Genomic DNA, 27,266 nt, shown 5'->3' with positions numbered 1-27,266 from the left:
TGTGGAGTATACACACACAATACTGACCTGTGTCACATGTCTGAGGTGGGGTGCTGCCATCTGACGGTGAGCGCCGGTGACCTTGTGTGACCTGCCGTATGGCCCCATCAGATGGGGTTCTCCTGTGGCCCCTTGTTGCAGAGACGTTGGGTCTGGTGGCTGTGACGTGTGTAGGGGTCAGTGATTGTCGTGGGTCCCGCTTGAAGCTTTCCACTTTATAGTCCACAAGTGGGTTTCGCCCATCGCTCTGCTCCCTACCGGACTCCTCGCCGCCCTGTTGCCCACAGGACACAATATCATTGGCCAAAACAGCCTCGTCGCTGTCTGAGGGGATAAGGGACTTGGTAGAGTTACAGTCTGAGATGGAAGACAAGGAGATGAGGGTGACCGAGCTGGCTGGTATGACTGGATCGTCTTTAGACATAGAGCGGCTGGGTGAATTGGCGTTACGTCTCTGCCCTCTTGCTGCCCACTGAAAGATTCCCTTTCTCTTTTCCTCCTGGGGCACCAGGTCAGTTAGGTCAGTACCCAATGCCACTGCCGCCAAGAAGGACGCGCAGCCTAGCAGCACTAGTTCAGTTTTCTTGCGCGACTGAGGGGTCCGCTTGGGGCTGTCTGATGATGATGTGGCAGATAAGCTGGAGTCCTCAGTGTTGCTCCGGACATCGGTCTGGAGGGGTAACGTGAGGTAGGACTGTGTGGAATACGGGGACTGGGGAGCGGAGCCTTCATTATCCGCATACTCCTCTAGAATGAGAAAAAAATAATCAGGTAACGTGGTACGGCACTACATCATAGGGCACGGGAGGCCATTCTCCATCCACACAGGATGAGGGGACATCTATGCTCCTGATCGGTGGGCTAGATGGACAGGCCATAAGTGTAAGAAGTAAGAAAACTTTATAAGATAGTTTGTGATAGATAGTCAAGACAGTGGCATGTAAAAGTTTAGGCACCCCTGGTCAGAATTACAGTTATTGTGAACAGTTAAGCAAGTTGTAGATGAAATGATCTCTAAAAGGCCTAAACTATATTTTTATCTTTTAAAATTTTAAAAATTACAAAAAGGAAAATGGGCCGATGCAAAAGTTTGGGCACCCGGCATGGTTAGTATCTAGTAGCACCCTCTTTTGAAAGTATCACAGCTTGTAAATGCTTATAGTAGCCAGACAAGAGTCTTTCAATTTTTGTTTGAAGGATTTTTATACATTCTTCCTTGGAAAATTCTTCCAGTTCTGTGAGATTCCTGGGCTGTCTTGCATGCACTGATATATTGAGGTCTAGCCAAAGATTTTCAATCAGATCAGGGGACTGTGAGGGCCATTGTAAAACTTTCAGCTTGCACCTTTTGAGGTCGTCTATTGTGGATTTTGACGTACAGTATGTTTAGGATCATTATCCATTTGTAGAAGCCATCATCTTCTCAACATCAGCTTTTTTACTGATGGTGTTATGTTTGCATCAAGAATTTGTTGAAATTTCATTGAATCCATTCTTCCCTCTACCCATGAAATGTTCTCCGGGCCATTGGCTGTAACACAACCCCAAAGCATGATTGATCCACCCCCATGCTTAATGGTTGGCGAGATGTTCTATTCCTGAAATTCTGTGCCCTTTTTTCTCCACACATACTATTGGTAATTGTGACCAAAGAGTTCTATTTTAACCTCCTCGGTCCACAGGACTTGTTTCCAAATTGCAACATGCTTGTTTAGATGTTCTTTTCCAAATTTATGACACTGAATTTTATTGCGAGGACGCAGGAGAAATTTTCTTCTGATTACTCTTCCTTTGTGCAGGTGTCTCTGAACAGTACAACAATGTACCATGACTCCAGAGTCTGTGAAATCTTTCTGAAGGTCTTTTGCAGTCAAGCGGGGGTTCTGATTTGCCTATCTAGCAATTCTACGACCAGGTCTCACTGAAATTTCGCTTGGTCTTCCAGCCCTTATCTTGACCTCCACTGTTCCTGTTAACTACCATTTCTTAATTACATTTCAAACTGAGGAAAGGGCAACTTGAAAACACTTTTTTTTTTTAATCTTCTTATAACCTTCTCCTGCTTTGTGGGCCTCCACCATTTTCATTTTCAGATTTCAAGGCAGCTGATTAGAAGAACCAATGGTTGCTGTTTTTGGCACAGGGTTAGAGAAGGGATGAATTTTTATAAAGCTGGGAAATTTGCAACACCTGGCCATAACCCTAACAGGTTTATTAAGGTCTGAAACCGTGATCAAAGTTATCTCAGCACACAAATATCCAAGAGTGCCCACATTTTTGCATCGGCTCATTTTCATCTTTGTAATTTTTAAAATGTAAAAACAATGACAATATATTTTGTTGCCTGAAATACAAAAAAAATGTGTCATCATTAACTTTAGGCCTTTTAGAGATCATTTCATCTTCAACTTAACTGTTCAGAATAACAGTAATTTTGAGCAGAGGTGCCCAAACTTTTACATGTCACTGTAGATAGATAGATAGATAGATAGATAGATAGATAGATAGATAGATAGATAGATAGATAATAGATACATAGATAATAGATATAGATAATAGATAAATAGATAATAGATAGCTAATACATAGATAATAGATAGATAGATAGATAGATGATAGATAGAAAGATAGATAGATGATAGATAGAAAGATAGATAGATGATAGATAGACAATAGATAGATAGATAGATAGATAGATATGGGATAGATAGATAGATAGATAGATAGATAGATAGATAGATATGGGATAGATAGATAGATAGATAGATAGATAGATAGACAATAGATAGATAGATAGATAGATAGATAGATAATAGATACATAGATAATAGATATAGATAATAGATAAATAGATAATAGATAGATAATAGATATAGAGATAGATAATAGATACTAGATATAGAAGATAGATAATAGATAACAGATAGATCATAGATAATAGATATAGAAATAGATATACCCATTTCTGTTAGGCTGGCAAAGCCAACGCTGATAGGTGTGTGTTTGGGCGATTTCCCCAGATTGGGGGCGCTGTTGGACCACTGCTTGCTGCCTTCTCCTAGGGCCTTCAGTCTGTAGAGGGACAGACAGAACACATAACACAGAGCTACATTTTTGTGGCTCTTGATAACCAGTTTCAGTGCTGAGAATACGCTGATTATTTTCTATTTTTACACTTCATTATTTCAGACCTTCAGTACAGATTTACTGTAAAGACAATAAAACCTGAGGACTTTTACCCCATAAATTTGTGAATAAAAAAAATATATAAAATGCCATATGGAGTTAGTGTTTTATGCAGTGATTTCTGCTGTCATTTTGTTAAATTTTCATGTTGCAAAAAAATATTATAAACATTTACGTTTTTAAAAAACAAGCAACAAACATAAGACTGCATGTGTTGTTACCCCAAAATTCATGATTTTGTAAAAAATTTTTTAAATGCATGTATTCGATGCTTAAAAAAATAATTTTTGCAAATGGGTTTCATTATACCTTTTGCACCCTTTGTCTTTTTGTTTTCCTGCAAGTTCAACTTTGATGTGATCTGTGGTCATAAACCAGCTGAGAGGAGCTCAGAAAAAGACAGATAAGACTTACAAACTCTCCTATCATTCAATGTGAATGAGCTCACTGATGGGCCCTCAGTTAACTCATTCTGCAGCCAGTAATACAAAGTGCAACACTGAGGCTAAAGAAGGTAAATGGTGCAATTTTTTTTATGAAACACAATTGCAAAAATGATGTTTAGCCCTGAATACATGCATTTAAAAAGAAAACAAAAATGGGCCCAAAATGGTGAATCTCTTTAACTAATTTATTTGGTCCCCTATGGCCATTGTAAAACACAGTATTATCATTACTAAGTTTCTACAACTTCTCCCTGGATACCAGAGGTCATTTATCGCCTGCCGGCAGACTATATTAGTGGACAGTGCTGATTACATAATGAATAGCTGGTAATGGGCGTAATCTATACTAATGAATTCTATATCTATCATTGCTCCGGTGCTTAGCGCACATATAAAATGTCATTATAATCTCAAGAAGGCCGGAGATAAATATGTCTTCCCTTAATTAATACAATATTTTTTTTTAAACATTTTTGCTAACACACAAGGCAAAATTTTATGCTACCATGGAACTATTTTTTCCCTTAACATCATAGCAAAAGTTGCTATACTTTTATTTATTTTAAATGGAGAAATTTGCAAAAGAAATTGCAAAATGACAGCTCCAAACTCATGCACTCATTTTTTTTTTCTTTTATTAATTAATGCTCATCTCAAAGCCCCCTCTTGAGGCCCCTTTTTACACATAGCAAAAAGTATATAACTATAACTATTATCATAGTTACAGCTATTATAAAACTCTGGCTGCATGCAGCTACCACTAGGGGGAGCTCACTGCACAGCAAATAGCAAACTCAATGGGTGTTGTGAAAATGTAAATGCAGCGAGCTCCCCCTAGTGGTCACAAACATTATAAACCTTTATGAGAAGTAGAAGGAGCCGTGCAGAATTCGATCCCTTATCACCACGGGCTCTATAGTGATCACTTTTTTTTGCAAAGGGTAAAGCATTTTTTATATCATTCATTGGCAGACGGGAAATTTCCCCTTACTGTTCAAGGAGAAAAGTAATTGGAAATAACATACCCCATAATTTGCTTTAGAAATAATATTAGAAACCATTAATTAGTCGCTTAACCAGTATAAATATACTCAGCTTACAACTATGTGCTTTTATGGCTATGAACCTCATCCTGGCTGACTCTTAATATTCCAATAATTTATACTAGGGACTACATTATTCCAAATCCCAGCAACCATGCATCTGTAATGTCCCAGTCACCTCTCTTCTCCTCCGACTCTTTCTTTTGGTTGTGTGGAACTTGGACCCCATGTCCTCCCCTTCTTCTTTGTTGCGGCCACCTCTTCCTTCTTCAGCACTGAGCTCCGTCCCCAGGTTTTACTGACGTCTACAGGGGTCACTGAGACAATTTATTAGTAAAATTAGTCACAGAGATTTTATTAGCAAATTTTTTGGAAATTGAACATTCATTTTCAGCACAAACCTTGGCAAAACTGACAAAACCCTTACATTGTGTAAACTAGAGCCAAACTATGAACTTACATCGAATGGCGCGCAGCCTGGGGATAATTAAGGGGCTTCCAGGAGGACTGTAACTGCTTGACCCTTGACCTTTACACTTGTCCAGAGTTGGGGAGGCTTGTACTGTGATCTTGTGTTCAAAACCTGTGCAGTAAGGTGGGGTAAGGAATAACTCACTGTTATCTTCAGACATCTTTGCTTCGCTCTTCCATGCATGAAATAGTTTGGGAGTGTAGAGATGTCACGTGCACAAGATAATGTTGGTATAGAGAGGTGGAGTGCTCAGGATAATGTTGGTATACAGAGGTGGAGTGCACAGCATGATGTGTGTAAAGAGGTCAGCGCCACGTGGTAAAGTCACTATACAGAGGTGGAGATGCAGGAGTACAATAGTGTCTGGGATAATGTGTGTTTTAGAGTGGTGGAATTTACAGTATAATGGTACTGAGAACAGGACGAGTGCACAGGATAATGGGACTGAGAACAGGTGGAGTGCACAGGATAATGGGACTGAGAACAGGTGGAGTGCACCGGATAATGGGACTGAGAACAGGTGGAGTGCACCGGATAATGGGACTGAGAACAGGTGGAGTGCACCGGATAATGGGACTGAGAACAGGAGGAGTGCACAGGATAATGGGACTGAGAACAGGTGGAGTGCACAGGATAATGGGACTGAGAACAGGAGGAGTGCACGGGATAATGGGACTGAGAACATGAGGAGTGCACAGGATAATGGGACTGAGAACAGGAGTGCACAGGATAATGGGACTGAGAACAGGAGTGCACAGGATAATGGGACTGAGAACATGAGGAGTGCACAGGATAATGGGACTGAGAACAGGTGGAGTGCACAGGATAATGGGACTGAGAACAGGTGGAGTGCATGGGATAATGGGACTGAGAACAGGAGGAGTGCACAGGATAATTGGACTGAGAACAGGAGGAGTGCACGGGATAATGGGACTGAGAACACGTGGAGTGCACAGGATAATGGGACTGAGAACACGTGGAGTGCACAGGATAATGGGACTGAGAACAGGAGGAGTGCACGGGATAATGGGACTGAGAACAGGAGGAGTGCACAGGATAATGGGACTGAACAGGTGGAGTTCACAGGATAATGGGACTGAGAACAGGAGGAGTGCACGGGATAATGGGACTGAGAACAGGAGGAGTGCACAGGATAATGGGAATGAGAACAGGAGGATGCACAGGATAATGGGACTGAGAACAGGTGGAGTGCACGGGATAATGGGACTGAGAACAGGAGGAGTGCACAAGATAATGGGACTGAGAACAGGAGGAGTGCACGGGATAATGGGACTGAGAACAGGAGGAGTGCACGGGATAATGGGACTGAAAACAGGAGGATGCACAGGATAATGGGACTGAGAACAGGTGGAGTGCATGGGATAATGGGACTGAGAACAGGAGGAGTGCACAAGATAATGGGACTGAGAACAGGAGGAGTGCACAAGATAATGGGACTGAGAACAGGAGGAGTGCACAGGATAATGGGACTGAGAACAGGTGGAGTGTACAGGATAAAGGGATTGAGAACAGGAGGAGTGCACAGGATAATGGGACTGAAAACAGGTGGAGTGCACAGTATAAAAGGATTGAGAACAGGTGGATTACACAGGATAATGGGACTGAGAACAGGTGGAGTACTGTTATGATCCTGGTGGTAGGATCTCAAACTGACCTGACACATATACCCTGAATATATAGGACAAGTTCTGGGGATGTGGAAGCTATACTGACCGCAATCCTGATCCTATCCAAACACACTAAAGGCAGCTGTGGAGCGTTACCTGAAAACCTAGACGCCTCGTCACAGCCTGAGAAACTGACTACCCCTAGAGAGAAAGCAAAGACCTCACTTGCCTCAGAGAAATATCCCCAAAGTTATAGATAGCCCCCCACAAATAATAACGGTGAGTTAAGGGGAAAACACAAACGTAGAGATGAAACAGGTTTAGCAAATGAGGCCCGCTACTACTAGATAGGCAGATAAAGATAGGTGTCTGTGCGGTCAGTACAAAAACTATCAAAAGTAAACCACGCAGAGAATACAAGAACCCCCACACCGACTCACGATGTGAGGGGCGCACTCTGCACCCCAGAACTAACCAGCAAGCAAAAAAATCACATGAAAGCAAGCTGGGCTGAACTCATAATATAATGAGAAACGTTTTCAAGGAAATAATGAGAACCTGAACAAGCAAACTTAGCTTCTCATAGCAGGAGACTGGTCACAAGGAATATTCAGGAGAGTACAGGATCAGGACTGAATACACCGACAGCAGGCGACAAGTAAAGGTCCAGGTGAGTTAAATAGGCCCAGCCTAGCAGGAGATGAAACAGCTGAGCCCAGCCATATCGCTAAAGGCCACCAGAGGGAGCCCAAGAACAACTCACACAGTACCACTCATGACCACAGGAGGGAGCCCGAGAACGGAATTCACAACAGAGTACACAGGATAATAGGATTGAGAACAGGTGGAGTGCACAGGATAATGGGATTGAGAACAGGAGGAGTGCACAGGATAATGGGTGTTGTGAATTTGCTTTTTGCTCCCTCTAGTGGTTACTAGTTTTTTGACTCTGGTTTTTCTGTCATTCCTTTTATCCGCACCTGGGTCGTTAGTTAGGGGTGTTGCTATATAAGCTCCCTGGACCTTCAGTTCAATGCCTGGCAACGTAGTTATCAGAGCTAGTCTGCTGTGCTCTTGTCTACTGATCCTGGTTCCAGTTATATCAGCTAAGTCTGCCTTTTGCTTTTTGCTATTTGTTTTGGTTTTGTATTTTTGTCCAGCTTGTTCCTAATCTATATCCTGACCTTTTCTGGAAGCTCTAGGGGGCTGGTGTTCTCCCCCCGGACCGTTAGACGGTTCGGGGGTTCTTGAATTTCCAGTGTGGATTTTGATAGGGTTTTTGTTGACCATATAAGTTACCTTTCTTTATTCTGCTATCAGTAAGCGGGCCTCTCTGTGCTAAACCTGGTTCATTTCTGTGTTTGTCATTTCCTCTTACCTCACCGTCATTATTTGTGGGGGGCTTCTATCCAGCTTTGGGGTCCCCTTCTCTGGAGGCAAGAAAGGTCTTTGTTTTCCTCTACTAGGGGTAGCTAGATTCTCCGGCTGGCGCGTGTCATCTAGAATCAACGTAGGAATGATCCCCGGCTACTTCTAGTGTTGGCGTTAGGAGTAGATATATGGTCAACCCAGTTACCACTGCCCTATGAGCTGGATTTTTGTATTCTGCAGACTTCCACGTTCCTCTGAGACCCTCGCCATTGGGGTCATAACAGTTTGCCAGGCCAGTATTAAATGTTTAATGCATTGCAGAAGAGGGATTATAAGAAAGAAGATTCTGAGTTTTTTTTTTTTTTTTCTCCTCCTTCCCCTTTACCTCAGAGTGGCTATGCTTGCTGCAGACATGAATGTCCAGACCTTGATTACAAGTGTGGACCAGCTGGCTACTCGTGTGCAGGGCATACAAGACTATGTTATCAGAAATCCTAGGTCAGAACCTAAAATACCGATTCCTGAACTGTTTTCCGGAGACAGGTTTAAGTTTAGGAATTTCGTGAATAATTGTAAATTGTTTTTGTCCCTGAGACCCTGTTCATCAGGAGATTCTGCTCAGCAAGTAAAAATTGTTATTTCGTTCTTACGGGGCGACCCTCAGGATTGGGCTTTTTCGCTGGCGCCAGGAGATCCGGCATTGGCTGATCTTGATGCGTTTTTTCTGGCGCTCGGTTTACTTTATGAGGAACCCAATCTTGAGATTCAGGCAGAAAAGGCCTTGCTGTCTATGTCTCAGGGGCAGGACGAGGCTGAAGTGTATTGCCAAAAATTTCGGAAATGGTCCGTGCTGACACATTGGAACGAGTGTGCACTGGCCGCTAATTTTAGAAATGGCCTTTCTGAAGCCATTAAGAATGTTATGGTGGGTTTTCCCATTCCCACAGGTCTGAATGATACTATGGCACTGGCTATTCAAATTGACCGGCGGTTGCGGGAGCGCAAAACCGCAAATTCCCTCATGGTGTTGTCTGAACAGACACCTAATTCGGTGCAATGTGATAGAAAAACCGCAAATTCCCTCATGGTGTTGTCTGAACAGACACCTGATTTAATGCAATGTGATAGAATCCTGACTAGAAATGAGCGGAAAATTCATAGACGCCGGAATGGCTTGTGCTACTACTGTGGTGATTCTACACATGTTATCTCAGCATGCTCTAAACGTATAGCTAAGGTTGTTAGTCCTGTCACCGTTGGTAATTTGCAACCTAAATTTATTCTGTCTGTAACTTTGATTTGCTCACTGTCATCTTATCCTGTCATGGCGTTTGTAGATTCAGGTGCTGCCCTGAGTCTCATGGATCTCTCATTTGCTAAGCGCTGTGGATTTACTCTTGAACCATTAGAAAATCCTATTCCTCTTAGGGGTATTGATGCTACACCATTGGCAGCAAATAAACCGCAGTATTGGACTCAGGTTACCATGTGCATGACTCCTGAACACCGCGAGGTGATACGTTTCCTGGTTTTACATAAAATGCATGATTTGGTCGTTTTAGGGCTGCCATGGTTACAGACCCATAATCCAGTCCTGGACTGGAAGGCTATGTCAGTCTCAAGTTGGGGCTGTCGTGGTATTCATGAGGATTCCCTGCCTGTGTCTATTGCTTCTTCTACGCCTTCGGAAGTTCCGGAGTATTTGTCTGATTATCAGGATGTCTTCAGTGAGTCTGAGTCCAGTGCACTGCCTCCTCATAGGGACTGTGACTGTGCTATAGATTTGATCCCAGGCAGTAAATTTCCTAAGGGAAGACTGTTTAATCTGTCGGTACCTGAACATACCGCTATGCGTTCATATATCAAGGAGTCTCTGGAAAAAGGACATATTCGTCCGTCTTCTTCCCCTCTTGGTGCGGGATTCTTTTTTGTGGCAAAAAAGGACAGATCTTTAAGACCTTGTATTGATTATCGGCTTTTAAATAAGATCACTGTCAAATTTCAGTATCCTTTACCGCTGTTGTCTGACTTGTTTGCCCGGATTAAGGGTGCCAAGTGGTTCACCAAGATAGACCTTCGTGGTGCGTACAACCTTGTGCGCATTAAGCAAGGTGATGAATGGAAAACCGCATTCAATACGCCCGAAGGTCATTTTGAGTACTTGGTGATGCCTTTTGGGCTCTCCAATGCGCCTTCAGTTTTTCAGTCCTTTATGCATGACATTTTCCGGAAGTATCTGGATAAATTTTTGATTGTTTATCTGGACGATATTTTGGTTTTTTCTGATAATTGGGATTCGCATGTGGAGCAGGTCAGGTTGGTCTTTAAAATTTTGCGTGAAAATTCTTTGTTTGTCAAGGGCTCAAAGTGTCTCTTTGGTGTACAGAAGGTTCCCTTTTTGGGGTTCATTTTTTCCCCTTCTGCTGTGGAGATGGACCCAGTCAAGGTCCGAGCTATTCTTGATTGGACTCAGCCCTCGTCAGTTAAGAGTCTTCAGAAGTTCTTGGGCTTCGCTAACTTCTACCGTCGTTTTATCGCTAATTTTTCTAGCATTGTGAAACCTTTGACGGATATGACCAAGAAGGGCTCCGATGTAGCTAACTGGGCTCCTGCTGCCGTGGAGGCTTTCCAGGAGTTGAAACGCCGGTTTACTTCGGCGCCTGTTTTGTGCCAGCCTGACGTCTCACTTCCCTTTCAGGTTGAGGTGGATGCTTCGGAGATTGGGGCAGGGGCCGTTTTGTCGCAGAGAGGCCCTGGTTGCTCTGTTATGAAACCTTGTGCCTTTTTCTCTAGGAAGTTTTCGCCTGCCGAGCGAAATTATGATGTGGGCAATCGGGAGTTGTTGGCCATGAAATGGGCATTTGAGGAGTGGCGTCATTGGCTCGAGGGTGCTAAGCATCGTGTGGTGGTCTTGACTGATCACAAAAATCTGATGTATCTCGAGTCTGCTAAACGCCTTAATCCGAGACAGGCCCGCTGGTCATTGTTTTTCTCCCGCTTTGATTTTGTTGTCTCGTATTTGCCAGGTTCAAAGAATGTGAAGGCCGATGCTCTTTCTAGGAGCTTTGTGCCTGATGCTCCTGGAGTCGCTGATCCTGTTGGTATTCTTAAAGATGGAGTTATCTTGTCAGCTATTTCTCCGGATCTGCGACGGGTGTTGCAGAGATTTCAGGCTGATAGGCCTGAGTCTTGTCCACCTGACAGACTGTTTGTCCCGGATAAGTGGACCAGCAGAGTCATTTCCGAGGTTCATTCCTCGGTGTTGGCAGGTCACCCGGGAATTTTTGGCACCAGAGATCTGGTGGCCAGGTCCTTTTGGTGGCCTTCCTTGTCAAGGGATGTGCGGTCATTTGTGCAGTCCTGTGGGACTTGTGCTCGAGCTAAGCCTTGCTGTTCTCGTGCCAGCGGTTTGCTCTTGCCCTTGCCTGTCCCGAAGAGACCTTGGACACATATCTCCATGGATTTCATTTCTGATCTTCCGCTATCTCAGGGCATGTCCGTTATCTGGGTGATATGTGATCGCTTCTCCAAGATGGTCCATTTGGTTCCTTTGCCTAAGCTGCCTTCCTCTTCCGATCTGGTTCCTGTGTTTTTCCAGAACGTGGTTCGTTTGCACGGCATCCCTGAGAATATTGTGTCAGACAGAGGATCCCAGTTCGTTTCCAGGTTCTGGCGATCCTTTTGTAGTAGGATGGGCATTGATTTGTCGTTTTCGTCTGCTTTCCATCCTCAGACTAATGGACAGACGGAGCGAACCAATCAGACTTTGGAGGCTTATTTGAGGTGTTTTGTCTCTGCTGATCAGGACGATTGGGTGACATTCTTGCCGTTGGCTGAGTTTGCCCTTAATAATCGGGCTAGTTCCGCCACCTTGGTTTCGCCTTTTTTCTGCAACTCTGGTTTCCATCCTCGCTTTTCTTTGGGTCATGTGGAGCCTTCTGACTGTCCTGGGGTGGATTCTGTGGTGGATAGGTTGCAGCAGATCTGGAATCATGTGGTGGACAACTTGAAGTTGTCACAGGAGAAGGCTCAGCGCTTTGCCAACCGCCGCCGCGGTGTGGGTCCCCGACTACGCGTTGGGGATTTGGTGTGGCTTTCTTCCCGCTTTGTTCCTATGAAGGTCTCCTCTCCCAAATTTAAACCTCGTTTTATTGGGCCTTACAAGATATTGGAAATCCTTAATCCTGTATCTTTTCGTCTGGATCTTCCTGTGTCGTTTGCTATTCACAATGTATTTCATAGGTCCTTGTTGCGGCGGTACATTGTGCCTGTAGTTCCTTCTGCTGAGCCTCCTGCTCCGGTGTTGGTTGAGGGCGAGTTGGAGTACGTGGTGGAGAAGATCTTGGATTCTCGCCTCTCCAGGCGGAGGCTTCAGTACCTGGTCAAGTGGAAGGGCTATGGTCAGGAGGATAATTCCTGGGTGGTCGCCTCTGATGTTCATGCGGCCGATTTAGTTCGTGCCTTTCATGCCGCTCATCCTGATCGCCCTGGTGGTCGTGGTGAGGGTTCGGTGACCCCTCACTAAGGAAGGGGTACTGTTGTGAATTTGCTTTTTGCTCCCTCTAGTGGTTACTAGTTTTTTGACTCTGGTTTTTCTGTCATTCCTTTTATCCGCACCTGGGTCGTTAGTTAGGGGTGTTGCTATATAAGCTCCCTGGACCTTCAGTTCAATGCCTGGCAACGTAGTTATCAGAGCTAGTCTGCTGTGCTCTTGTCTACTGATCCTGGTTCCAGTTATATCAGCTAAGTCTGCCTTTTGCTTTTTGCTATTTGTTTTGGTTTTGTATTTTTGTCCAGCTTGTTCCTAATCTATATCCTGACCTTTTCTGGAAGCTCTAGGGGGCTGGTGTTCTCCCCCCGGACCGTTAGACGGTTCGGGGGTTCTTGAATTTCCAGTGTGGATTTTGATAGGGTTTTTGTTGACCATATAAGTTACCTTTCTTTATTCTGCTATCAGTAAGCGGGCCTCTCTGTGCTAAACCTGGTTCATTTCTGTGTTTGTCATTTCCTCTTACCTCACCGTCATTATTTGTGGGGGGCTTCTATCCAGCTTTGGGGTCCCCTTCTCTGGAGGCAAGAAAGGTCTTTGTTTTCCTCTACTAGGGGTAGCTAGATTCTCCGGCTGGCGCGTGTCATCTAGAATCAACGTAGGAATGATCCCCGGCTACTTCTAGTGTTGGCGTTAGGAGTAGATATATGGTCAACCCAGTTACCACTGCCCTATGAGCTGGATTTTTGTATTCTGCAGACTTCCACGTTCCTCTGAGACCCTCGCCATTGGGGTCATAACAAATGGGACTGAGAACAGGTGGAGTGCACAGGATAATGTTTGTTATGGATCCCAATGGCTAGGGGATCGCACTGGACAAGCAAAAAATAACTCAAATAACGGACGAGCTCTAGGGTGATGGAACCTGGGCTGACCGCTGCCCTACTCCTGACAAACACAACTAGAAATAGCCAGGGAGCGTGCCTACGTTGATTCTAGACGCCTCGCGCCAGCCTAAGAGCTAACTAGCACTGCAGAGAAAATAAAGACCTAACTTGCCTCCAGAGAAATAAACCCCAAAGGTATAGTTGCCCCCCACATGTATTGACGGTGAAAATGAGAGGAAGGCACGCACATAGATATGAAAATAGAGTTAGCAAAACGAGGCCCGCTATAACTAGAAAGCAGAAGGATACAAAAGGGGTCTGAGCGGTCAGCAAAAAACCCTAATCAAAAACCATCCTGAGATTACAAGCACCCATGTGCCAACTCATGGCACATGGGGAGCACCTCAGCCCACTAGAGCTTCCAACTAGCATAGAGTAATATTTAGCAAGCTGGACAAAAAACAAAACAACTGAAAAGCATAACTTAGCTTATCCTGAGAGATCTGGAAGCAGGTAGTCAGAACCAAACTGAGCACATCTGAATACATTGATAGCCGGCAAGGGAATGACAGGAAAGCCAGGTTAAATAGGAAACACCCAGCCTCAGATGGACAGGTGGAAACAAGAGACCGCAACCCACCAAAGTCACCCAGTACCAGTTGTAACCACCAGAGGGAGCCCAAAAACAGAATCCACAACAGTACCCCCCCCCCCTTGAGGAGGGGTCACCGAACCCTCACGAGAACCCCCAGGGCGATCAGGATGAGCTCTATGGAAGGCGCGGACCAAATCAGTCGCATGAACATCAGAGGCGACCACCCAGGAATTATCCTCCTGACCATAACCCTTCCACTTAACCAAATACTGGAGTTTACGTCTGGAAACACGAGAATCCAAGATCTTCTCAACAACATACTCCAATTCTCCCTCCACCAGCACCGGAGCAGGAGGCTCAACCGAAGGAACAACGGGCACCTCATACCTCCGCAATAATGACCGATGGAACACGTTATGAATAGCAAACGATGCTGGGAGATCCAAACGAAAAGATACAGGGTTAAGAATCTCCAAGATCTTATAAGGACCGATGAACCGAGGCTTGAACTTGGGAGAAGAGACCTTCATAGGGACAAAACGAGAAGACAACCACACCAAGTCCCCAACACGAAGTCGGGGACCCACGCGGCGACGGCGATTAGCAAACTGCTGAGCCTTCTCCTGAGACAACTTCAAATTGTCCACCACCTGATTCCAAATCTGATGTAGCCTGTCCACCACCACGTCCACTCCAGGACAATCCGAAGGCTCCACCTGACCAGAGGAAAAACGAGGATGAAACCCCGAATTACAAAAGAAAGGAGAAACCAAAGTAGCAGAACTAGCCCGATTATTAAGGGCAAATTCGGCCAGTGGCAAAAAGGCAACCCAGTCATCTTGATCAGCAGAAACAAAACACCTTAAATAAGTTTCCAAGGTCTGATTAGTTCGCTCCGTCTGGCCATTCATCTGAGGATGGAATGCAGACGAGAAAGACAAATTAATGCCCATCTTAGCACAAAACGTCCGCCAAAATCTAGACACAAACTGGGATCCCCTGTCAGAAACGATAATCTCCGGAATCCCATGCAAACGCACCACGTTCTGAAAAAATAAAGGGACCAACTCAGAGGAGGAAGGCAACTTAGGCAAGGGTACCAAATGAACCATCTTAGAAAAGCGGTCACACACAACCCAGATAACGGACATTTTCTGTGAGACAGGGAGATCTGAAATAAAATCCATGGAAATGTGCGTCCAAGGCCTCTTCGGGATAGGCAAGGATAACAACCACCCACTGGCCCGAGAACAGCAAGGCTTAGCCCGAGCACACACTTCACAAGACTGCACGAAGGTGCGCACATCCCTTGACAAGGAAGGCCACCAAAAAGACCTGGCCACCAAGTCTCTAGTACCAAATATTCCCGGATGACCAGCCAACACAGAAGAATGGACCTCGGAGATGACTCTACTGGTCCAATCATCCGGAACAAACAGTCTTTCTGGTGGACAACGATCAGGTTTATCCGCCTGTAACTCCTGCAATGCACGACGCAAGTCTGGGGAGACGGCGGACAATATTACCCCATCCCTAAGGATACCAGTAGGCCCAGAGTCTCCAGGAGAGTCAGGCACAAAACTCCTGGAAAGAGCATCTGCCTTCACATTCTTTGAACCTGGCAGGTATGAAACCACAAAATTGAAACGAGAAAAAAACAACGACCAACGAGCCTGTCTAGGATTCAGACGCCTGGCAGACTCAAGGTAAATCAGATTTTTGTGATCAGTCAAGACCACCACACGATGTCTAGCACCCTCAAGCCAATGACGCCACTCCTCAAATGCCCACTTCATGGCCAAAAGCTCCCGATTACCCACATCATAATTGCGCTCGGCGGGCGAGAATTTTCTAGAAAAGAACGCACATGGCTTCATCACCGAGCCATCGGAACTTCTCTGTGACAAAACCGCCCCCGCTCCAATCTCGGAAGCATCAACCTCAACCTGAAAAGGAAGTGAAACATCTGGTTGACATAACACAGGAGCAGAAGAAAACCGGCGCTTAAGTTCCTGAAAGGCCTCCACAGCCGTAGGAGACCAATTAGCAACATCAGCACCCGTTTTAGTCAAATCAGTCAAAGGTTTAACAACACTGGAAAAATTAGCAATGAACCGACGATAAAAATTAGCAAAACCCAAGAACCTCTGAAGACTCTTAACAGATGTAGGTTGTGTCCAGTCACAAATCGCCTGAACCTTGACGGGATCCATCTCAATAGTAGAAGGAGAAAAAAATGTACCCCAAAAAAGAAATCTTCTGGACTCCGAAGAGACATTTCGAGCCCTTCACAAACAGAGAATTGGCCCGCAGGACTTAAAACACCTTCCTGACCTGTAGAACATGAGACTCCCAGTCATCAGAAAACACCAAAATATCATCCAAATACACAATCATAAACTTATCCAGATATTCACGGAAAATATTGTGCATAAAGGACTGAAAGACTGAAGGAGCATTAGAAAGTCCAAAAGGCATTACCAAATACTCAAAATGGCCCTCAGGCGTATTAAATGCGGTTTTCCACTCATCACCCTGCTTTATCCGCACAAGATTATACGCACCGCGAAGATCTATCTTAGTGAACCACCTAGCCCCCTTAATGCGAGCAAACAAATCAGTCAATAATGGCAATGGATACTGATATTTGACTGTAATCTTATTCAGAAGGCGATAATCTATACAAGGCCTCAGGGAGCCATCTTTTTTAGCCACGAAAAAAAAACCTGCTCCCAGAGGGGACAAAGATGGACGAATATGTCCCTTTTCCAAGGACTCCTTAATATAATTCCGCATAGCAGTATGCTCTGGCACTGACAGATTAAATAAACGACCCTTAGGGAACTTACTGCCAGGAATTAATTCTATAGCACAGTCACAATCCCTATGAGGAGGGAGGGAATTGAGCTTAGGCTCCTCAAAAACATCCCGATAGTCAGACAAAAACGCAGGGACCTCAGAAGGAGTAGATGAAGCGATTGAAATCAGAGGTGCATAATCATGAACCCCCTGACATCCCCAGCTTAACACAGACATTGTTTTCCAATCCAGGACTGGATTATGAGTTTGTAACCATGGCAGACCAAGCACTAGTACATCATGTAAATTATACAGTACAAGGAAGCGAATCACCTCCTGATGAACGGGAGTCATGCGCATGGTCACTTGTGTCCAGTACTGCGGTTTATTCATAGCCAATGGTGTAGAGTCAATTCCCTTCAAAGGAATAGGAACTTCCAGAGGCTCCAGACTAAAACCGCAGCGTTTGGCAAATGACCAATCCATAAGACTCAGGGCAGCGCCCGAATCCACATAAGCATCGACGGAAATGGATGACAGTGAACAAATCAGAGTTACAGACAAAATGAACTTAGACTGCAGAGTACTAATGGCAAAAGATTTATCAACCTTTTTTGTGCGTTTAGAGCATGCTGATATAACATGAGCTGAATCACCACAATAAAAACACAATCCGTTTTTCCGCCTATAATTTTGCCGTTCACTTCTGGACTGAATTCTATCACATTGCATAGTCTCAGGTGCCTGTTCAGAAGACACCGCCAACTGGTGCACAGGTTTGCGCTCCCGCAAACGCCGATCAATCTGAATGGCCATAGTCATAGACTCATTCAGACCTGTAGGCGCAGGGAACCCCACCATAATATCCTTAATGGCCTCAGAAAGACCATCTCTGAAGTTTGCAGCCAGGGCGCACTCATTCCACTGAGTAAGTACCGACCATTTCCGAAATTTTTGACAATATACTTCCGCTTCATCATGCCCCTGAGAGAGGGCTAATAAAGCCTTTTCAGCCTGAATCTCCAGGTTAGGTTCCTCATAGAGCAATCCCAGTGCCAGAAAAAACGCATCCACACTGAGCAATGCAGGATCCCCTGGTGCCAATGCAAATGCCCAATTCTGAGGGTCGCCCCGCAGGAAAGATATTACAATCTTGACCTGCTGAGCAGGGTCTCCAGAGGAGCGAGATTTCAAAGAAAGAAACAATTTGCAATTGTTCCTGAAATTCAGGAAGGTAGATCTATCTCCAGAAAAAAACTCTGGAATAGGAATTCTAGGTTCAGACATAGGAGTGTGAACAACAAAATCCTGTATGTTTTGAACTTTTGCAGCGAGATTATTCAGGCTGGAAGCCAAACTCTGGACATCCATATTAAACAGCTAAGGTCAGAGCCATTCAAGGGTTAAGAGGAGGTAAGAAGCAGCTAGACAGCAATTAAAGGCTAGGCAGCAAAACTCTGAGGGAGGGAAAAAAAAAAAAAAAATTTCCCTTCAACACTTCTTTTTCTCCTGCTTCAGCCCAAACAATTAACACTTTGTGGGCCGGCTATACTGTTATGGATCCCAATGGCTAGGGGATCGCACTGGACAAGCAAAAAATAACTCAAATAACGGACGAGCTCTAGGGTGATGGAACCTGGGCTGACCGCTGCCCTACTCCTGACAAACACAACTAGAAATAGCCAGGGAGCGTGCCTACGTTGATTCTAGACGCCTCGCGCCAGCCTAAGAGCTAACTAGCACTGCAGAGAAAATAAAGACCTAACTTGCCTCCAGAGAAATAAACCCCAAAGGTATAGTTGCCCCCCACATGTATTGACGGTGAAAATGAGAGGAAGGCACGCACATAGATATGAAAATAGAGTTAGCAAAACGAGGCCCGCTATAACTAGAAAGCAGAAGGATACAAAAGGGGTCTGAGCGGTCAGCAAAAAACCCTAATCAAAAACCATCCTGAGATTACAAGCACCCATGTGCCAACTCATGGCACATGGGGAGCACCTCAGCCCACTAGAGCTTCCAACTAGCATAGAGTAATATTTAGCAAGCTGGACAAAAAACAAAACAACTGAAAAGCATAACTTAGCTTATCCTGAGAGATCTGGAAGCAGGTAGTCAGAACCAAACTGAGCACATCTGAATACATTGATAGCCGGTAAGGGAATGACAGGAAAGCCAGGTTAAATAGGAAACACCCAGCCTCAGATGGACAGGTGGAAACCAGAGACCGCAACCCACCAAAGTCACCCAGTACCAGTTGTAACCACCAGAGGGAGCCCAAAAACAGAATCCACAACAAATGTTACTGAGAACAGGTGGAGTGCACAGGATAATGGGACTGAGAACACGTGAAGCGTACAGGATAATGGGACTGAACAGGTGGTGTGCACAGGATAATGGGACTGAACAGGAGGAGTGCACAGGATAATAGGACTGAGAACAGGTGGAGTGCACAGGATAATGGAATTCAGAACAGGTGGGGTGCACAGGATAATGGGACTGAGAACAGGAGGAGTGCACAGGATAATGGGACGGAGAACAGGAGGAGTGCACAGGATAATGGGATTGAGAACAGGAGCACTGCACAGGATAATGGGACTGAACAGGTGGAGTGCACAGGATAATGTGGATTCAGACAGGAGGAGTTCACAGGATAATTGACTGTGGACAGGTGGAGTGCACAGGATCATGTCACTGTAGAGAGATGGAGTGCACAGGATGATAGAGCTGCGAACAGGTGGAGTGTACGGGATGACGTGGCTGTGTATAGGATGACAGGGCTGCAGACAGGTAATGTGCACGGGATGATGTGGCTGTCTATAGGATGACAGGGCTGCAGACAGGTGGAGTGCACAGGATGATGTGGCTGTGTATAGGATGACAGCTGTAGCCAGGTGGAGTGCACAGGATGACGTGACTGTGTATAGGATGACAGGGCTGTGGACAGGTGGAGTGCACAGGATGATGTGGCTGTGTATAGGTTGACAAGGCTGCGGACAGGTGGAGTGCACGGGATGAAGTGGCTGTGTATAGGATGACAGGGCTGCAGACAGGTGGAGTGCACGGGATGATGTGGCTGTGTATAGGATGACAGGGCTGCGGACAGGTGGAGTGCACGGGATGATGTGGCTGTGTATAGAATCACAGGGCTGGGGACAGGTGGAGTGCACAGGATAATGTGGCTGTGTATAGAATGACAGGGCTGGGGACAGGTGGAGTGCTCAGGATGATAGGGCTGTGTATAGGTTGACAAGGCTGCGGACAGGTGGAGTGCACGGGATGATGTGGCTGTGTATAGGATGACAGGGCTGCAGACAGGTGGATTGCACGGGATGATGTGGCTGTGTATAGGATGACAGGGCTGCGGACAGGTGGAGTGCACGGGATGATGTGGCTGTGTATAGGATGACAGGGCTGCAGACAGGTGGATTGCTCAGGATGATAGGGCTGTGTATAGGATGACAGCTGTAGCCAGGTGGAGTGCACAGGATGATGAAGCTGAGTATAGGATGACAGGGCTGGGGACAGGTGGAGTGCACAGTATGATGAGGCTGATAACAGGTGGAGTGCACAGGATGATGTGGCTGTGTATAGGATGACAGGGCTGGGGACAGGTGGAGTGCACAGGATGATGTGGCTGCAGACAGGTGGAGTGCACAGGATGATGGTACTGTGTATAGGATGATGTGACTGTGGACAGGTGGAGTGCACAGGATCATGTCACTGTGGAGAGGTGGAGTGCACAAGATGATGTGGCTGTGGACAGGTGTAGTGCACAGGATGATGTGGCTGCAGACAGGTGGACGGAGTGCACAGGATGATGTGGCTGCAGACAGGTGGAGTACACAGGATGATGCGGCTGCAGACAGGTGGAGTACACAGGATGATGTGGCTGCGGACAGGTGCAGTACACAGGATGATGTGGCTGCAGACAGGTGGAGTACACAGGATGATGTGGCTGTGGACAGGTGGAGTACACAGGATGATGTAGCTGCGGACAGGTGGAGTTCACAGGATGATGTGGCTGTGGACAGGTGGAGTGCACAGGATAATGTGGCTGCAGACAGGTGGAGTACACAAAATGATGTGGCTGCAGACAGGTGGAGTGCACAGGATGATGTGGCTGCGGACAGGTGCAGTACACAGGATGATATGGCTGCAGACAGGTGAAGTACACAGGATGATGTGGCTGCGGACAGGTGGAGTGCACAGGATGATGTGGCTGTGTATAGAATCACAGGGCTGGGGACAGGTGGAGTGCACAGGATAATGTGTCTGTGTATAGAATGACAGGGCTGGGGACAGGTGGAGTGCTCAGGATGATAGGGCTGTGTATAGAATGACAGGGCTGGGGACAGGTGGAGTGCTCAGGATGACAGGGCTGTGTATAGGATGACAGGGCAGTGTACAGGATGATGTGGCTGCGGACAGGTGGCGTGCACAGGATAATGTGGCTGTGTATAGAATGACAGGGCTGGGGACAGGTGGAGTGCTCAGGATGATAGCGCTGTGTATAGGATGACAGGGCTGTGTATAGGATGACAGGGCTGGGGACAGGTGGAGTGCTCAGGATAATGTGGCTGTGTATAGAATGACAGGGCTGGGGACAGGTGGAGTGCACAGGATGATGTGGCTGTGTATAGAATCACAGGGCTGGGGACAGGTGGAGTGCACAGGATAATGTGGCTGTGTATAGAATGACAGGGCTGGGGACAGGTGGAGTGCTCAGGATGATAGCGCTGTGTATAGGATGACAGGGCTGTGTATAGGATGACAGGGCTGGGGACAGGTGGCGTGCACAGGATGATGTGGCTGCAGACAGGTGGAGTGCACAGGATGATGGTACTGTGTATAGGATGATGTGACTGTGGACAGGTGGAGTGCACAGGATCATGTCACTGTGGAGAGGTGGAGTGCACAGGATGATGTGGCTGTGGACAGGTGTAGTGCACAGGATGATGTGGCTGCAGACAGGTGGACGGAGTGCACAGGATGATGTGGCTGCAGACTGGTGGAGTACACAGGATGATGCGGCTGCAGACAGGTGGAGTACACAGGATGATGTGGCTGCGGACAGGTGCAGTACACAGGATGATGTGGCTGCAGACAGGTGGAGTACACAGGATGATGTGGCTGTGGACAGGTGGAGTGCACAGGATGATGTGGCTGCAGACAGGTGGAGTACACAAGATGATGTGGCTGCAGACAGGTGGAGTACACAGGATGATGTGGCTGCGGACAGGTGCAGTACACAGGATGATGTGGCTGCAGACAGGTGAAGTACACAGGATGATGTGGCTGCGGACAGGTGGAGTGCACAGGATGATGTGGCTGTGTATAGAATCACAGGGCTGGGGACAGGTGGAGTGCACAGGATAATGTGTCTGTGTATAGAATGACAGGGCTGGGGACAGGTGGAGTTCTCAGGATGATAGGGCTGTGTATAGGATGACAGGGCAGTGTACAGGATGATGTGGCTGTGGACAGGTGGCGTGCGCAGGATAATGTGACTGTGTATAGAATAACAGGGCTGGGGACAGGTGGAGTGCACAGGATGATAGCGCTGTGTATAGGATGACAGGGCTGTGTATAGGATGACAGGGCTGCGGACAGGTGGAGTGCTCAGGATGATAGGGCTGTGTATAGGATGACAGGGCTGTGTACAGGATGATGTGGCTGCGGACAGGTGGCGTGTGCAGGATAATGTGGCTGTGTATAGAATGACAGGGCTGGGGGCAGGTGGAGTGCTCAGGATGATGGGGCTGTGTATAGAATGACAGGGCTGGGGGCAGGTGGAGTGCTCAGGATGATGGGGCTGTGTATAGAATGACAGGGCTGTGTACAGGATGATGTGGCTGCGGACAGGTGGCGTGCGCAGGATAATGTGGCTGTGTATAGAATGACAGGGCTGCGGACAGGTGGAGTGCTCAGGATGATAGGGCTGTGTATAGGATGACAGGGCTGTGTACAGGATGATGTGGATGCAGACAGGTGGCGTGCGCAGGATAATGTGGCTGTGTATAGAATGACAGGGCTGGGGGCAGGTGGAGTGCTCAGGATGATAGCGCTGTGTAAAGGATGACAGGGCTGTGTATAGGATGACAGGGCTGGGGACAGGTGGAGCGCACAGGATGACAGGGCTGTGTATAGGATGACAGGGCTGCGGACAGGTAGAGTGCTCAGGATGATAGGGCTGTGTATAGGATGACAGGGCTGTGGACAGGTGGAGTGCATAGGATGATAGGGCTGTGTATAGGATGACAGGGCTGTGGACAGGTAGAGTGCTCAGGATGATAGGGCTGTGTATAGGATGACAGGGCTGTGGACAGGTAGAGTGCTCAGGATGATAGGGCTGTGTATAGGATGACAGGGCTGTGGACAGGTAGAGTGCTCAGGATGATAGGGCTGTGTATAGGATGACAGGGCTGTGGACAGGTAGAGTGCTCAGGATGATAGGGCTGTGTATAGGATGACAGGGCTGTGGACAGGTAGAGTGCTCAGGATGATAGGGCTGTGTATAGGATGACAGGGCTGTGGACAGGTAGAGTGCTCAGGATGATAGGGCTGTGTATAGGATGACAGGGCTGTGGACAGGTAGAGTGCTCAGGATGATAGGGCTGTGTATAGGATGACAGGGCTGTGGACAGGTAGAGTGCTCAGGATGATAGGGCTGTGTATAGGATGACAGGGCTGCGGACAGGTAAAGTGCTCAGGATGATAGGGCTGTGTATAGGATGACAGGGCTGCGGACAGGTAGAGTGCTCAGGATGATAGGGCTGTGTATAGGATGACAGGGCTGTGGACAGGTGGAGTGCATAGGATGATAGGATTGTGTATAGGATGACAGGGCTGTGGACAGGTAGAGTGCTCAGGATGATAGGGCTGTGTATAGGATGACAGGGCTGTGGACAGGTAGAGTGCTCAGGATGATAGGGCTGTGTATAGGATGACAGGGCTGTGGACAGGTAGAGTGCTCAGGATGATAGGGCTGTGTATAGGATGACAGGGCTGTGGACAGGTAGAGTGCTCAGGATGATAGGGCTGTGTATAGGATGACAGGGCTGTGGACAGGTAGAGTGCTCAGGATGATAGGGCTGTGTATAGGATGACAGGGCTGTGGACAGGTAGAGTGCTCAGGATGATAGGGCTGTGTATAGGATGACAGGGCTGTGGACAGGTAGAGTGCTCAGGATGATAGGGCTGTGTATAGGATGACAGGGCTGTGGACAGGTAGAGTGCTCAGGATGATAGGGCTGTGTATAGGATGACAGGGCTGTGGACAGGTGGAGTGCTCAGGATGATGTGGGTGAAGAGTGAGAAAGCTTTTTCATAATGTTTAGATGAACTAAACTCTATCTTCCCCCAACTCCTAAATTCCCCATACCTGAGGGTAAGCTGATGCGATTTCCATCCTTGTGCTTCAGACGGCTTTTCTTGAAGTTCCCCTTCCGTTTCTTCACCTTGGGCTTCTCCTGATACATCTGGTACATTATGATGTTCAGCTCCCGCTCTACAATGTCAAACTCGCGCTCTGCCAGTTCTTGTTCTCTTCTCCGGAGCATCTCTTCCAGATTCCTCTGCTCCTCTGCCGCACGCACCAGCTCCTCCTCGCGACTACGCAGTTCCTAACACGGGAGCACGAGCCACATTATTATATTTATTACTTGACTATTAAAAACACCATCTGCGGTTAGTACGAGTTCATGTCACAATAGTCAGAGGCCACATCTGCCGTCAGGTTATGTCAGGTACTGCAGATCAGCTTCACAAAAGTGAATGGGACTGAGCTGTAAGAAGGTGCTCATGTTATGAAGATGGATATATACACACATACATAAATCATATCTTTTTAGGGTCTGCACTTCAAGAATCTTTATTCTATACAGCAGAGGTGGTCAGATAAAAGGTAACAACATTTTAATACAACCTAATGACAAAAGTTATTTTTTAGGCAAAAATACATGAATCGAAAGAAAAAAAGATGTCCGATAGGTGCACATAACCTTTAAAGTTTTGTCTATGATATTTACTGTGATTTTTCGGTATCAATGACACATTTTTGCTCGTCGGTATCTTTCCAAATTACATCTCATTGGTGATGTAACTGTAAGGCTCTGTTCACATGTTGCGTTTTTGCAGCATTTTTTTCTGCAGGCAAAACCTGCTCTATTGGCAGTAAAAAAAAGCTGCTTACAAAAAGCAGCTTTTGAACTTTTTGTTTGCTTTTTAGTGCGTTTTTTATCGGTGTCTACAGTACGTAGTTTTATTCACCAAAAATGTCACAAAAATTTTTTTGCGCCATTTTTGCACTTTTTCATTGCTTTCTATGTGTGAAAAAACGCAGTAGATTTTAAAAACGCTGCAGTTTTCCAAGACAGTCAGGAAAAAAAAAAGCGAGTGCATAAGATTTCTGATATTTCATAGATTTTGCTGGTACTTAATTTTTCATTAAAAAAATAAACGCTGGGGAAAAAAAACTCTGCAATATGTGAACATAGCCTAAGATATATTTTGATTTACTTTGTCTAACAATCCAGAAGACTCATCTGCAGCTAAAATCAATTTTATAATATAAATCTAGAACTATCTTCTTGAAGTTTTTAAAATGTCTGCACTTTTTTTTTTTTTTTTGGAAGATGGATCTAACCTAACTTCCACTTAAACAAAGGATTCAGTGAACGAACATTAAGGGAATCTTTCTCCACGCCCCATGACATCTGGAGGACCATGAATGGAAACTAAGAAAAGAAGAACAATGGTGTTCACCATGGAAACTAATCAGATATTTGCTTTTATTTTCTCACTGTCTTTCAATTATTTTTATTTTTTTCATATTTGCTGTAGAACACAATGTATTACAGACAAGTCTGAATTTTGGAAAAACCATACATATTTGTAACAAATTATTGTTGTTCATTTTTACTGCTGATTTTACCTTTTACAATGCATAAGGTGAAACCCACTGAAAAACCATAGCAACATCTTCAACCCACCTGAAATGTGCTGAAAAGAATGAACATGTGCATAGCAATGTCAAAACCACTTACAACGCGTATGTTTTTTAACTTTTTTTAACCGCTTCAGGCTTCCAAAAATGGCAACGGCAGAGCCGCCACAAAGATTGTTGAAATCCGCCCATGTTTTCCTGATGCATCTTTTGCATGAAAAACTCAGCGGGTCATCTGCATCTATAAGATGCTATGTACATATACACCTATTCATGTGAATTTTGCCATAGATTTGTCACAGGGTTTTTTTCTGCTCAGTTTATGTTCTATTAGGATGGTTAACCTTAAAGAACCACTCCAGCGTTGTTGTTTTTTTATTTCAGTGTCACTAACTTAATGGGCAGTGACTAATAGAATAGCATTTAACAGGGAGAAATGCAAGATTCTACATCTGGGCAAAAAAAACGAAAATTACATGTATAGAATGGGAGGAATAGAACTAAGCAACAGCACGCGTGAAAAAGACTTGGGTATACTAATAAATCACAGACTCACATGAGTCAACAGTGTGATGCAGCAGGAAAAAACACAAACACAATTCTAGGATGTAAAAAGGGAAGCATAGAGTCTAGATCACGTGAAGTCATTATCCTCCTTTACTCCTCTTTAGTCAGATGTCATCTGGAATACTGTGTCCAGTTCTGGGGACCACATTTTAAAAAAAGACATCAACAACCTGGAGCAAGTTCAGAAAAGAGCTACCAGAATGGTGAACGGACTGCAAAGGAACGAGGAACGGTTAATGAATCTAGTAATGTTTAGCTGGCAAAAAAGAAGGCTAAGGCAATGTGCCCACATTGCGTTTTTTAAGCATCTTTGCCGCGTTTTTCTGCAGCGGAAACACTTAAAAACGCTAACAAAATGCAGCCTATTAATTTTAATTGCATTCCGCAATTGCTGTGCCCACGCTGCGCTTTTTTCCGCAGCATGTTCATTATGTTTGCGGAATCGCGGCGATTCTGCCACCAGAGAGTTGTATAGGAAAACGCTTGAAAAAAACGCATGAAAAACGCAACAAAAATGCATTAAAATCTGCAAGCGTTTTACTTGGCAAGGGAGTGCGGATTTGAAGCACAAAAATCTGCTTCTATTCTGCAACATGGGCACATAGCCTAAGAGGAGAGTTAAAGGAAACCTGTCAGCAGGATTGTCCCGAGTATCCTACAGACACTGTCAGGTCGGCGCCGTGATTAAAATGATACCTGGTGATGAAATCCGTCTTGTGGTTGTTGTTTAATCTTTATTTTCAGTTTTGAGTTAGTGATATGCTCGTGCTCTTGGGCGGCCTGTGGGGGTCTTCATCTGGTGCTCTGATTAGGTATTCATAATGCAGACTGCTGAC

At 45.7% G+C, this 27,266-nt stretch overlaps 1 protein-coding gene across 6 annotated transcripts in view; it reads right to left on the bottom strand.

Moving 5' to 3' along the window:
• MAP3K10 (mitogen-activated protein kinase kinase kinase 10) overlaps window positions 1-27,266 on the bottom strand; it is a 93,107-nt gene that overhangs the window by 3,465 nt on the left and 62,376 nt on the right. For all 6 annotated transcript variants that reach the window (XM_077285551.1, XM_077285554.1, XM_077285549.1 and 3 more), the window contains 5 exons: window positions 24,301-24,541; window positions 5,136-5,258; window positions 4,854-4,992; window positions 2,960-3,072; window positions 28-747 (listed from right to left, as the gene is read on the bottom strand). In XM_077285551.1, coding sequence (XP_077141666.1) covers window positions 28-747; window positions 2,960-3,072; window positions 4,854-4,992; window positions 5,136-5,258; window positions 24,301-24,541 — 1,336 coding nt within the window. The remainder of the gene's footprint in view (window positions 1-27; window positions 748-2,959; window positions 3,073-4,853; window positions 4,993-5,135; window positions 5,259-24,300; window positions 24,542-27,266) is intronic.

This window comes from Ranitomeya variabilis, chromosome 2, assembly GCF_051348905.1.
Source record: "Ranitomeya variabilis isolate aRanVar5 chromosome 2, aRanVar5.hap1, whole genome shotgun sequence".
NCBI lineage: Eukaryota > Metazoa > Chordata > Amphibia > Anura > Dendrobatidae > Ranitomeya > Ranitomeya variabilis.
The sequence above is the reverse complement of the archived record's forward strand: the minus strand, read 5'-3'. Positions and strand labels throughout refer to the sequence as shown.